The sequence below is a fragment of the Mustela nivalis genome (genome assembly GCF_964662115.1).
Source record: "Mustela nivalis genome assembly, chromosome: 7".
Classification (NCBI taxonomy): Eukaryota; Metazoa; Chordata; class Mammalia; order Carnivora; family Mustelidae; genus Mustela; species Mustela nivalis.
The window spans coordinates 56,712,593-56,727,829 of NC_139026.1; the positions used below are offsets into that span (position 1 = coordinate 56,712,593).

At 39.2% G+C, this 15,237-nt stretch overlaps 1 protein-coding gene across 14 annotated transcripts in view; it reads right to left on the minus strand.

Annotated features, from left to right (window-relative positions):
* The window catches only part of GUCY2C (guanylate cyclase 2C), a 124,013-nt gene that overhangs the window by 29,047 nt on the left and 79,729 nt on the right, over positions 1-15,237 (minus strand). For all 14 annotated transcript variants that reach the window (XM_082742345.1, XM_082742349.1, XM_082742342.1 and 11 more), the window contains 2 exons: positions 5,702-5,783; positions 2,732-2,837 (listed from right to left, as the gene is read on the minus strand). In XM_082742345.1, the coding sequence (XP_082598471.1) occupies positions 2,732-2,837; positions 5,702-5,783 (188 nt within the window). The remainder of the gene's footprint in view (positions 1-2,731; positions 2,838-5,701; positions 5,784-15,237) is intronic.

The following is a 15,237-nucleotide window of genomic DNA, read 5'->3' on the forward strand; positions in this document are numbered from 1 at the left end:
CTGTGGCTACAGACAGGTGCTCCCAGAGGAGCCTGTTGAGCCCTTGAGTTTCAAACTCACACCTCAGGGCCCAATTAGCAATGCAAGTGAGGACACTGGGTGGGGTGCCTCAGGGGGCAGCCATCAGCTCTGGGTTTAGCCTCGAGTTGCCAGATCACCTGATTTGTCAAAAGAAGCTGGTAATATGGATTTTCCTATGCCATTTCCCCAATTTTTATATTTGGCAATTAATTTTAAAAGATGTTAAATAGTGAATGAAACAAGATACACACACACACACACACACACACACACACACCACTGCAGGCTAGATATGGCTCTTGGTCTGCCAGACTTCTGGTGTCAAGGCAGAAAAAAAGATTGAGAACTACGGCATCTTTTAATTTGGTTCTCATAGAAACCTGTGATGTATAATGATACTGGTTCAAACTTACCCCGCAGGACCTTTTGAAATGGGAGCAAAATAAACTCTATCAAATTCCAAGCATGATGCCTGGCACAGTGCCGATTCATAAATGTCAGATGTCTTCTCATTTTACTAGTGCGCCATATGCGGGTTAAATGACACTAAGTATCACATACGGGCACGTTAAAATCCGAGCTCGCTGCCTTGTCTCATATTCTTTTTTCTGGGCCCTCGATTAGGTTATTTAAACCATTTGAACCTCAGTACTTTCTCTGAAAGAAATTCTAACTGACACAGGTATTGGGCATCAAACATAACAAAGTTTGTGAATTTTTTTTTTTTTGCAAATTTAGGTATTTTATCCTCAAATGAGTTATTTTCATCATTGATTTCATCTGTCACTCTTCCCTTTGACCTTTCTCACTTCTCTCCGTGTCTGGCTGCTATGGTTTTCTGTCCCTTTCTGAACTCGTACAGGGATGTAGTCTTTTTCATCCCATTCCTTGGTCTTGTTTCCTTCTCTCTGCCTTCAGCGTGCACCGGGGACTTGAACCACTTCCTGTCTGGTGGTGTGGCATTTCCCCTCTGGCTGACCTTCTTGGGCTTTCTCCCTGTTCCACTTAACTCACAGCACTGGAAAACCTCTCCTGACAGCTCATCCTAGTCCACATGCTTCCCAGCTTGCCTGAAACAGCGTGACCGTGACTCCCCATGCCCCGAATCACCTCTCAGGTCCTAAGCTTATTGTCCCAAAGACTCTCTTAGGCAGGTGACTGGCTAATCTGATGAATTAGTGCATAGAAGTTCTGTAATGTCTGATGAGGGATGGATGGGTTCTATGTCTAGGAATATCTATATTTGAAGAAAACAGACACACAGTATTTTAGGCTTCACTGAAAAGAACAATTATGAAATGTGGGCTTTGAGGCAGCAGGGGAGGCTCGTGAGGAGGGGAGGCACAGCTGGATGTATGCGGAGGTGGGCCACGTGAAAGCCCATCCTGGTCCCACACCAGAGATGGAGGAGCACGCACTTCTTCTAGAGGTCTCCTTCCTGCTTCCGGGGGGTACTGCCAGTTCATCACTTAGGTCTAGAAATTCTCCCTCGGGGAGTCCAATAATGTTAGGGTCATTTGCACCTTTCTATGAATTACTGCAGGATGGATTTTATCCTGATGCTTGCCTGAGGTAGAGTGGTCTTTGCAAATAGGAGTTTTATGTGTGAGGTTCCCAGCGCCACAGAGGGTTATTCAGAATAGAGCATTATTGGCGACAAGGGAGACCTAGTCCTGGTACAGCATGAGGGGCTCCTAGTTCTTAGAGGATGACCTGTAGGGGACGGATGGAGTGCCAGGAGCTATGCACACACCCTACCCAGGCTGCAGTTTTTCTTTTGCTGATTTTAGGCAGGGAGGCAACTCAAGTCACACTCTCCTGTTGACTTGGCCCTGGGCTGGGGAACCCCGCTATGCCCTTCATGTGGAGGTGCTGGGTCTCCTTCTTCTCTTAGTGTGCTTTGGTATAAAAACTCTGTAAGAATTTGGTGAATGGTAGGTTTTAGGATCTTAGACTTCACAGTGAGACACACTAGGTTCAAACTATGACCACGTTCTCCAGGTTCTAACCCTGTTACCTCACAGGGCTTGGGGGAAGACAAAACGGGTCTAAGAAGAGTTCAGTAAGTGTCCACTCTTATTATTTGCAGTAATCCTGTTCATCCTGCACTGCTTTCTAACCCCACATCCTTTGGTTTCCTCATCAGCAAAGTCGTGATAAAATGTAACTCGTGAATTCCTTGTGGTAAGCACCGCAGATGGGACCACTGGGCTCCAGCACTGGCTGCCCTGAAGGCGAGTGATTACTCCTGGCTGCTGTTGCATGTCCTGGCTGAGGGAGATGCAGGCAAATGTCAGCAGAGGCCTTTTTCTTCCACGGCCAGCAAGATAAGCCATACATCCTTAGCGTGGGCAGAGTCGCAGCCAAGGCTTAGGGGAGCACAAAAGCTCTGTCCGTTTCTACATTGCTTCCATGACAAATGCACACCATATGCATTTCCCTTCTGGGTTAGAGGCAAAGAGGAAGTAACACACCAAATCTCGGCCTCCATGAAGGGTTCATTGGATCCACCAGCTGACATTTAGGGCACTGGAGGATCAAAGGGAAGACGGGAAGCTAAGAATCAGAAAATGTCTAAGTCTTAGATTCCTAAGCAATTCCAAGCAAATGATCCCTGCTTGGCCCATTTCTTACTGTGCTACCAGTCTTGTCAAATACCTGGCAAGTTGCACCAGCCCTAGGATTCCTCAACAGGTGAGGTTTGCCTTACCTTCAGGCTAATTTGGTTGGTCTCATTGGTCTCCAGAGGAAAGATGTTTTCAGGAGGAATGTGGGACCATTTTTTCTGACGAAGTTCATATTCTTTTTTATATTTTCTGTGAGAGGAACAGAACCAGTCAATAGGTATTTATTAACATTCATGTCATTTAGCTTCTGGACACTAAGAGAAATTTACAACCCTGATTTTCTCAGGTAGATATGTGGTGAGAGTTGTTAGCCCAATGGTATGACTCCGTGTTCTCCAAACTGGTGAATGCTGACCATTAGGTCAGCTGTAAGGATTTCTGATGATGGTTTATTTTTTTCTTCCTTCCTTCCTTTCTTTTATTTCTTTTCTTTCCATTTCATTTCATTGTCTCCGTCCTTCACTAAGGCAGCCCTTCACTATTACAAAGAATCAGAACAGATGATATGGAAAAAGTAAGGACAAAACAGACACAATTCAAGACTGGTAAGCTTGAAAAGCAAATATGTTAATTTTTAAGCCACCAGAGAATACACTAAATTCCTAAACAATCCTGTTCTTTTTATGCATTTATGCCTTTAAGAAACAAGTATATAAAGAAAATAGAAAAGCACGGAGAAAATGTAACATGTATTTAAGCATTCAAAATGTCACTATTTTACGTGTTTCCCCAGATAGTACAGATAAAGCAGAATTCTTGGATTATAAGAAACACTTACAACTTTGCAGATATGGTCAAACTGTTTCCCAAAGTGGTTATACCACTTCCAGCCTTCCAACATGAGAATTCCCATTTCTTCCAGATTCTTAACATTTGGTATTATCAAACTTCTTTTTTTTTTTTTTTTACCATTATGATGTATGTGAGATGGTATTTATTGTTTTGTGTTTCATTTTTTTTATTATAGAGAGATTCAATATATTTTCAAATACTTTCAAGCTATTTTATAGAATAGTTATATAAATTCATTCAAAATTTTGCCCATATGTCATAATTTCATGAGTTCCCTATACATTCTACAAAACAGATCTTTAGTCCTTTAGAGTTGCAAGTATTTTCTTCTTGTTTATTGCTCATTTTAACTTTATTGTATAGAACATTTAGTTTTTATTGTGGCTACATTTATTTTGTTTCTTTTATGACTTTTCTTTTTTATCTTAACTGAGAAATATTTTCCCACTTGAGATCATAAAGTCTTTTTCTATTAATGTCCTCTTAGTTTTGAAGTTTGAATTTCACCTTTAAGTCTTTATTCCATTTATAATCCATATGGAGTGAATTCTATATTTGTGTGTGGTTTCAGGTAGGATTTTAATTTCATTTTTTCCATGTTGCAAGCTTACTATGCCAACATCATTTCCCAATTGACTTGTAATGTCACCCCTAGCATATTCCAAATTCTCTTGCTTGCTATGTCTGCTTCTGGAATCTGAATTGGCCTCTTTGTCTTTGAGTTTATCTTTGCTTGTTTGCTTATCGTTATTTCACAAACTTCTACCTACGCACCTTCTTAGGTCATTCATGATGCCCTTCTTAATGGATTCTAAGCAGAAATGACTATTTTCTTCCTATGCTTCCATCTAACTCTGAGTATTCCTCTATTAATCACATATAAAACAGCATATCATTGACCAATGATTATGATCCTGGAGCCAAGAAAGCTTTTGGCCTTAAAGGCTCTCATCTCTTCATTCCAAGAGACTCTACATTCCAAGAGCCATGTGTCATTCATTTGAAACAGAGGTTGCCATAAATCATTCACTACTTTCCATATATAAGCAGTTGTCATGGAAAACTCTAAGGATAACATGTATCTACCAGATCTCCTTGTGGACACACCATTGGGAAGACCTGTCTCTGCCTGTTTCCATCTGTTACTGTCTCTCACCTTTGATTTCCCCTCTACCTTAACCTGACACTCATTTGGACTTGGTTTCTGAAGGAAAACAGCTGCCTCTCTGACTTTGCTCTTGACTGACTTTATTCTCCTCAAATTTTGGTTTCTGGTTATCTTCAACTAAATGGTCATCATACACAGTATATGTGTATTTACAGCTCAAATTTGGGGTAAGCAGTTACAGCAGTCAAGTTCTGCCTTCAGACTGAACAGAACAATTGACTTCCTTTCTTGGAGAAACCATTACCTGACATATAATAGACTGGACTCTCTCGTGAGACAGTACAGTGCTATACAGATCAAAGTGTGTGATACGAAGAGAAAAATTATTGTCCGGTTCAGTTAGGAAATGGAGGTGATCCTGACAATATAATGGTATGGAAAGTTTTATGTATTTAACATACACAGATTAGTGTAGTGTGGCATTCACCCATTCATTTATATGTTCAACAAATATTTCTGAGTATACACTATGCCTCTAACACTGTGCCGGGCATTTCCTCTGTCCAAATTGAGTAGAACAACCATGAAATTGAGGGTCAGAAGGCTTGAGTGCTAGTTTCGGTCCTACAGCTACCTGGTGATGTGACACCAGACAAGCCATTGGGTTTTCTGGGTCTCTTTCCCCATGCTACAATGGGAGGTTTGAGGCAGGTGATTTCTGGACTTTTCCAGCCTGAACACTATATAATATAGAGATTTAAATTTCCCACAAAATACCAATAAGACAGCAAAAGAGCTATTTTCACATATAGGATGCCTATTGTATGGTGGTCACTATCCACAGCTTATTTCAAGTTCTTACAACAGTTCGGATGAGGATAGTAACGTGTAAATAATACACTAAAACCCCACAACTAGTAAGTCACAGAACTGAGACAGATATGAGTTCAGGAGTCTCAAACTGATCCATTCAATACTATTCTGCCCTTGGTGTAGTCTTTGATGCAGAATGCCTTCATGATCTTAGATCTGTCTAGACACCTTCTTATGAATATACATTATCCTTGAATGACATCAGACTTACCCATCTCCCCGCCCTCCCCCACCCCAACCCACTCTGTGGACACAGCAAGACAAAGCAGGTGGTGAGTACCTCAGCACCAGAAGAGCAATGAGCAGGAGCAGAACCACAGCTCCTGTGAGAGTGAAGACTGCAATCAACAGGACTTGAGGGCCTGTGGCAGAAAAGACAGTGAAAAATGCATTAGTAAGGAAACACATTGAAAGGAATAAGGAAACACATAAGGAAACACTTGAAAAACATTTCAAAGATTCTAGATGTATAATCTAATTTGAAGGAGGGAGAAGGAGAGAACTTTGAAAAAAAAAAACACCTCATCTTTTATGAATCTCTTAATTGGTAATATAGGTCCTGTATCTGTGGTCTCTGAGGAAAACTACCTGGATTATGCTAGGGGACGTGGTTTAATGTTGGCGGTCCTTAGAGTCTGTACCCTGTGTCTCTTATGGGAATCACCAAAGGTTACAAGAACATGATATAGTTTCCAGTATGTAAATAGTTTTGGTGGAAACCCACCTGATGTCCTTGAAACCAATATACCTAAGAAGAATTCACAGAGGAAGAAAGAGTCAACTATTTTTTTTAAAAGATTTTATATATTTATTTGAGAGAGAGGGAGAGAGAGAGAAAGAAAGAGGAAGAGAGAGACTCCGCAAGCGGTGGGAGGGAGAAAGACAAGCAGACTCCACTTGCTGAGCGTGGATACTGATGCAGGGCTTGATCTCACAATCCTGAATCATGACCTGAGCCGAAATCAAGAGTCGGACACTTAACTGACTGAGTCACCCGAGGCCCCAGAGTCAACTATTTTTTTTAATACCAAGCACAATCAGAGGAAAAGACAATCATTGTGGAGTATTAAAAGTCAGTGTTGCCTGCTGGTTCTTCCCAAGGGCTCCTGGGTCATTGACAGAAGTCAATGATGGATGTAAGTGATTTAATTTATTAGAGCACACATATGCAGGTGGAGTTGTAAAGATGAAGGAATTTAAGAGACTGACAGAAAGGCAAGTGGAATTCAGGAAAATGGGGATCCAACCCAAGGAAGCATTGAAGCAGAAACTGAAAACGCAGAGGAACAGGCCTAAACTGAGAAGGACAACAAGAGTAAAACTGTACAAGAAAGTCATGGTTCATATATGCCACAATGGACTCTGGTTAGAATAGGAAGTTAGTGAGTCCAAGAAGGAAAAATGGAATGGATTCTAAGCAATAGAGTCTTATTTTGCTTTATATAAATAATAATGATGAAAATGTTACTAATTTTCAACTTACAGAATCAACTTATAGGTGAATGACAGAGAGTTTATATGGCTACCAAATAAATATTATCAGCTATGACAAATTAAAAATACAGGAGAATCTGGGAGGTAGGAAGGAGGTAGTAGGAAGGATAGAGATAGTAATATCTTCCTCTTACCAAGCTGGGAAGCAAGAAGCTTTTATTTTATTTTATTTTTTTAAGATTTTGTTTATTTATGTGAGAGAGAACAAGTGGAGGGAGAAGGAGAGGGAGAGGAACAAGCAGATTTCCCACTGAGCAGGGAGCCCAACATGGGGCTTGGTCCCAGGGCCCTGGGATCATAACCTGAGCTGAAGGCAGATGCTTAACTGACTGAGCCACCCAGGAGCTCCATGAAGTTTTTTATATAGTTTGGTAGAACAATACTAGAAGCTTATGCATATTAACTAAAATTACAAAGGTACCCAATAAATGCACTGACAAATATAACTATATTGAGAAAAGGTTAGAAAAGAAGTAGGGCTGGTGAAGATGAACTAAATCTTTCATCAAATACAAGAAATAAACAGATAAGATCCAAAGCTTATGAATAATGAATATATGCATATTATTTAGAAATATGCAATTATGAATATATGCATACTATTATACATATAAATTATGAATGTTTGCATATTATTTAGAAATATGCAATAAACTAAAGGCAGAAGTGACTCAGAGACCAGATCTGACAAAGGAGGGACCAGGCACACTCACATTCCATTATGAACATTTTTACTATTGAATTTTAACACCATGTGCATGAATTTTTTTCACTAAAAATGTCTCCATGCTTTCTATAAGGGGTGACTTGGAAGGATTTATGCTTTGCTAACTAACATACCCTTTGGCCTCTGCTTCTTATCTTGTTTTCTGCTAAGAGGAATTTTTTTTATTATTATGTTATGTTGGTCACCATACCAGTACATCATTAGTTTTTTTATTTTTTAAAGATTTTATTTTTTTATTTGACAGACAGAGATCACAAGTAGGCAGAGAGGCAGGCAGAGAGAGAGAGAGAGAGAGAGGAAGGGAAGCAGGCTCCCTGCTGAGCAGAGAGCCCTATGCGGGGCTCAATCCCAGGACCTGGAGACCATGACCTGAGCCGAAAGCAGAGGCTTTAACCCACTGAGCCACCCTGACGCCCCACATTGTTAGTTTTTGATGTAGTATTCCAAGATTCATTGTTTACATATAACAACCAGGGCTCCATTCAATATGTGTCCTCCTTAATACCCCAAACCAGGGTCACCCATCTCCTCACCTACCTCCCCTGTAAAACCCTCAGTTTGTTTCTTGGAGTCCACAGTCTCTCATGGTTTATCTCCCCCTCCGCCTCCCCCCCCCTCCACTTTTCCCTTCCTTCTCCTAATGTCTTTCATGCTATTTCTTATGTTCCACATTTAAGTGGAACCGTATGATAATTGACTTTCTCTGCTTGACTTATTTCACTCAGCATAATCTCCTCTAGTCCCGTCCATGTTGATACAGAAGTTGGGTATTCTTCCTTTCTGACGAAGGCATAATATTCCACGGTATATATGGATCATATCTTCTTTATCCATTCGCCTGTTAAAGAGCATCTTAGCTCTTCCCACAGTTTGGCTATTGTGGACATTGCTGCTATGAACATTGGGGTGCATGTAGCCCTTCTTTTTACTACATCTGTATCTTTGGGGTAAATGCCCAATAGTGCAATTCCCAGGTCATAGGGTAGATCTATTTTTAATTTTTTGAGGAATCTCCACACTGTTTTCTGAAGTGGCTGTACTAACTTGCACTCCCACCAACGGTGTAAGAGGGTTAAGGGGAAAATTTTTAACAGTGAAGATGTGAGCTCTGGATTTCTCTCTCATCATGGCAGAAACAGATTAGTATTTTGGATTTGGATGAGTATATCTGATGGTGCGAATTCTGATTATCACTGTAATCATCACTCCTATCACTCCCCGCCACCAATGCTATTACCACCACTCTCAAAGTTGGTGCGAGAAATAAATTTCTAGGTATCAGCGATTCTACTCATCAGTCTACTGAAATGACATATCCCCTAGACTACAGCGTGAATTGGTGGAACTGGAGGAGTTCTGTCTGCTGGGTCCTCCTGCATCTCAATTCCTATCTACCCCTGACAGCACACACATCTTGTCACACTAAAAATACTTATGATATTTAAATATACTGTATACTATTTAAATATAATGGTTGTTAATTCAACATATTTTTCAGTTTTGCTTGAATTAGTCAAGTCACAGTGGGACATTAGTTCAAAAATTAAGCTTTAGCTGCCTTCTGGTGGCTGCTATGGTTATTACAGTCTATTTAATTAGATTGACAGTGATGGTAAAATGAGTTTATAAAACCAAGTCATACAATCTGATAGTTGGAAAGAATCTTGGGATCAGTTAACAAATCTCCTGATCTGAAGAAGGAAGAAACTCACACTTAGTAAATTGACTAAAATTAATACAGTGTGGCTATGTGTTGAGTAGAAACTCAGGTTTATAGTTATTGTCCTTCCTTCCTTTGTTCCTTTGAAGGCACTTTGTTGGGTAGATGTGAATAAAGAATAGACCCCAAACCATAATGAGATACCACTTCACACCAGTTAGAATGGCTAAAATTAAACAGTCAGGAACAACAAATATTGGTGAGGATGTGCAGACAGGGGAAACCTCCTACACTGTTGGTGGCAAGCAAACAGTATGGAAGTTCCCCAAGAAGTTAAAAATAGAGCTACCCTACGACCCGGCAATTGTACTACTAGGCATTTATCCCAAAGATACAAATGTAGTGATCTGAAGGGGTACCTATACCACAATGTTTATAGAAGAAATTTCCACAATAGCTAAACTATGGGAAGAGCCGAGATGCTCATCAACAGGTGAATGGATAAAGAAGATGTGGTATATATACACAATGGAATATTACTCAGGCATCAAAAAAGAATGAACTCTTACCATTTACATTGACATGGATGGAATTGGACGGTATTATGCTGAGTAAAATAAGTCAATCATAGTAAGATAATTATATCATTTCACTCATATGCAGAATTTAAAAAAATTCATAGGGGAAGAGAGGAAAAGCAGAATGGGAAGAAATCAGAGAGGGAGACAAACCATGAGAGACTCTTAATCATAGGAAACAAACTGAGGGTTGTTGTAGGGGAGGTGGGTGAGCGTATGGGGTAACTGGGTGATGGGCATTAAGGAGGGCACGTGATGTGAAGAGCACTGGGTGTTACATGCAACTGATGAATCACTAAACTCTACAACTGAAACTAATGATGTTCTATATGTAGGCTAAGTGAATTTAAATAAAAAAAAAAATAGACCCTAAATTTAAACAGTGTATGGTTTAAAAAATGTGTAAACAAGTAAGTATGATATAAATCCTATGTTAGAAGTCTGGTGGGATATAAGCAAGATCAATAGCCTCCTGGGATGCTAAGAAGCTTACACAAATGAAATTTAAGTTAAATGTTGAAGATGAGAAGCTTCTCATCTTTAGGGGGAGTGATACATTTTAATCAGAGAGATTAGTATCACTAAGGACACGGGCATAAAGTTGCAAGACTCGTCACCCTCCCTTTTTTTTTCTCTCCCTCTTTTTTTTTTTTAAAGATTTTATTTATTTATTTGTCAGAGAGAATGAGAGAGAGAGAAAGCGAGAGTGCACAAGCAAGCAGAGGCAGAGGCAGAGAGAGAAGCAGGCTCCCCGCTGAGCAAGGAGCCCAATGAGGGACTCGATCCCAGGATCTTGGGATCATGACCAGCAGCTTAACCGACTGAGCCACCCAGGTGTCCCTCACCCTTCCTTTTTTTAAAGAAGTAGGTAAAAATTGAAGGAATGGGAAAGGGATTTCAGGTAAGAAGAAAGATAAAGCTGGAGAAGAGGGAAAATTAATGGACATTTTGTGCTCTAATAAGTCACTTGGACTTTATGGTGAAAGGGGAGCTGCCAATTGAGTGTTAGCAAAATATAACGATATGATTGGATCCACGCTTTCATTCTGGTGGCAATGTTGTTTGGATGGAAGGTAGACAGGAAGCTGAACTGAAGCAGGAAGTCAGGTGGATGTTATTGTAACCCAGGAGGCAGATGATGATGTTGTGGATGAGGAACAGAAACAAATGCACCTTGTCCATTGCTGTGTCCCAAGTGCTTCGAACACTGCCTGGCACTAGTAAATCTTTGTAGAATGAATGAAATGACAGTGATGGTGTTATCTCAGATGAAACATTTGGTTACTTAGGGGGCTGTTGTGTACCCAGATAAAAGACCAGAGGAATATCTTATTGGTATACTATTTGAAAGATTGAGTTACTTTATTTTTAAAGTTTGAAATTAAATGTAGGAACAGCTGAGTAATGAAAAGCTCCGGCTAACTGAATTTTCTGGTTAAATGAGGATGAAGTGAAGTTGCTCAGACTGATACAATGTCCCTGTAATAAGAATAATATAACATGAATATTTAATGTGATCTCTTTGGGGTAAATAAGGAGAGCTCTCTCAAAAACTGCTTTTTGAAGGGTGTCTGGGTGGCTCAGTTGGTTAAGTGTCTACCTTTGGCTCAGGTCATGATCCCGGGGTCGTGGGATGGAGCCTCACCTCGGGCTCCCTGCTCAGTGGGGAGTTTGCTTCTTCCTCTCCACAGCTACCCACTCATGTTCTCTCTTGCTCAAATAAATACATAAAATATTTTTTAAAATTTCTTTTTGAGAAGTTGAGCATTTTACAAAGAACAGATCATTCTACTGAATAAAAAATACCTAAAATCTCTTTTTTTTTTTTTTAAGATTTTTATTTATTTATTTGACAGACAGAGCTCACAGGTAAGCAGAGAGGCAGGCAGAGAGAGAGGAAGAAGCAGGCTCCCTGCTGAGCAGAGAGCCCAATGTGGGGCTTGATCCCAAGACCCTGAGGATCATGACCTGAGCCGAAGGCAGAGGCTTTAACCCACTGAGCCACCCAGGTGCCCCAAAACTCTTAAGGAAATACATTAAAAATACAAACTAATATTGTCACTATAATTAAGGGAACATAAAAAATAAAAAAATATAAAATAGCAAAAAAAAAAAAGAAAGAAAAAGTCCCAACCAACCAATGAACCAAACAAGAAATACAAGAAAATAAGAAATATAAATAAGAAAAAATAATTGTAATTCAAAAAGCTACAAAAGAAAAAAGCAGAGTTGCAGAAACCCATGTAAGTTTGGTTTAAACCTACAAATCTTGAAGTTGGTTCTAGAGATAATTAAGAAAAAAAGCTTGTTAATGAAAAAAAAATCAACTTTAAAAGGCAATGTTAGTTTTTCTTTTCTTTTTTTTTTTTTTTAAAGATTTTATTTATTTATTTGTCAGAGAGAGAGAAGCGAGAGCGAGCACAGGCAGACAGAGTGGCAGGCAGAGGCAGAGGGAGAAGCAGGGTCCCCGCCAAGCAAGGAGCCCGATGTGGGACTCGATCCCAGGATGCTGGGATCATGACCTGAGCCGAAGGCAGCCGCTTAACCAACTGAGCCACCCAGGCGTCCCGAGTTTTGCTTTTCTTTTTCAAGATTGCTTTGGATATTGGGAGTCTTTTGTGGGCCCATACAAATTTTAAGATTGGTCTAGCTCTGGAAAAATGCTGTTTGTATTTTGATAGGGATTGACTTAAATGTGTAGATTGCTTTGGGTAGTACGGACACTTTAACAATATTTGTTCTTCCAATACATAACCATGGAATGTCTTTTCATTTCTTTGTGTCATCTTCAATTTCATCAGTGTTTTACAGTTTTCAGAGTACAGGTCTTTCACTTCTTTGGTTAGGTTTATTCCTAGGTATCTTATTATTTGGAATAGGATTAAAGACCTAAAGATGAGACCTGAAACCACAAAAGTCCCAGAAGAAAGCAGAGATGGTTACTTCTTTGATATCAGTCATAGCAATTTCTTTCTAGGTATGTCTCCTCAGGCAAGGGAAACAAAAGCAAAAGCAAACTCTTGGGACTACATAAAAATAAAAGTCTCTGCAGAGCGAAGCAAAGAATCAACAAAACTATAAGGCAATCTACAGAATGGGAGGAGATATTTGCCAATGACATATCCAATAAAATGTTAGGATCCAAAATACATTGAGACCTTATAAAACACTGAAACGACAATCCAATTAAAAATGGGCAGAAGTGGCACCTGGGCAGGTCAGTGGGTTAAGCCTCTGCCTTCAGCTCAGGTTGTGGTCTTAGGGTCCTGGGATGGAGCCCTGCATCAGGCTCTCTGCTCAGCGGGGAGCCTGCTTCCTCTCCTCTCTGCCTGCCTCTCTGCCTATTTGTGATGTCTCTCTCTGTCAAATAAATAAATAAAATTATTTAAAAAATATTTAAAAATGGGCAGAAGACATGAACAGACATATATTATTGTAATTATTATATGTAATATATATTTTATATAGAAATTTATATATGTATATTATATATTATGTGTATATATGTATATGTATAGATATATATAAATTATATAATATATAAAAATTCATATATAAACATATAACAGTATAGTATATGATTAACATAATTATAAAATATAATTAATAAATATATATTTATATGTCACATCTTTATATGAAATGAAATATCAGTCAATCATAAAAAAGAATGAAATCTTGCCATTGGCAATGACATGGATGGAGTTAGAGTAGAGAGAGAGTTAGAGAGGATAATGCTAAGCGAAAGAAGAGAAAAAGAAATACTATATTATTTCACTCATATGTGGAATTTAAGAAACAAAGTCAACAAGCCAAGGGGACAGAGAGAAAGAGAGAGACAGAAAGCAAGAAAGAAACTCTTAATTATAGAGAACAATCTTATGGTTACCAGAGGAGAGGGAGGTGCGGACATGGGTGAAATAGGTGATGGGGATGAAGGAGGACAGTTGCTGTGATGAGCACAGGGGGATGTATGGAAGTACTGAATCACTATTCTGGACACCTCCAACTAAATAACACTGTATGTTAGCTAACCGGGCGCCTGGGTGGCTCAGTGGGTTAAGCCTCTGCCTCCGGCTCAGGTCATGATCCCGGAGTCCTGGGATCAAGCCCTGCATCCGGCTCTCTGCTCCGCAGGGAGCCTGCTTCCCTCTCTCTCTCTCTGCCTGCCTCTCTATCTACTTGTAATCTCTCTCTGTCAAATAAATAAGCAAAACAAAACAAAAAACTTGAAAAATGATAACAGTCAACCTGAAATCAGCTCAGGATTGCTTATTGTTTAGAAGAGTGGGAACCTCACTTTCCGCCTCCCTCCTTGCTTCTTTGCTTTAGCCAACTGCTCATGGCTACTGAATAAAAATAAAAGAATCATTTTTAACCATATTTGACTCATGGGATGCAAGAGGACTGAAAACATACGAAGTGTGTCAAACACATTAACACAATCAAGTGCATCAAACCAGAACTTTTCTCTTTATATCATATCAGCTTCAGTTTCTGGCTACAGACCAGGACTGGGAGAGAAATAGTTCTAGTTTATTTTTTAATATTTAAAAATGGTAAATTAATATACTCATTATGGAAAAATTTGGAAAATTAAGAAAAACATAAAATAGCAAAAAAAGAAAAGAAAAGAAAAAGTCCCAAACTACCAACCAGCCAATGAACCAAACAAACCAACAAATACTTAATATTCCTAAGATCCTATTACTCAGAAGCCACCACTGTTAACATTTTAGCATATTTCTTTACAGGCTATTTCTAACATTGTTTTACAAAGTTAGAATTTCATTAAATAAAAAAGTTGTTTATTTTCCTGTTAATTTACCTTATAAGTTTTCCTATGTCATTTAAAATTCTTTGTAAATAATTATTTTAATTGTGATATTCTATTTGGGATATATCATCATTTGCTAAATCATTTTGTTAATGTTTCTTCCTTTTTTTTTTTTTTTTTGCATCTTTGGGCATAAATATTTGTCCAAATTTAAACATTTTTTTCTCAAGAAATAGATTAGTAACATGAAATTACTTAATATTCATTGTAAGAAGCCTTGGCTAAGCCAGATTTTCCTGAGACATTGTTGTCCAGGACATACCTGGCTGGTCCTGTCCAGTGACGGCAAATGTTAGGTGGTTGCCTCGGTAGTCACATGGGTGAAGTCCTGCTCATGGTAGGGCTTTCCATGACATGATAGGAACTCATTTTAAGTAGGTGGGTAGCCATCATGATAACCCAAGTATGTATCTGATGAGGAAATGGGGGAGACTTTTGAAGCCATGCTCACTGATGACCAATGGCTGAAGGCATCTTGTGTTCCTTGCTGAAATATGTATACTTTGAGTTTATTGCGATA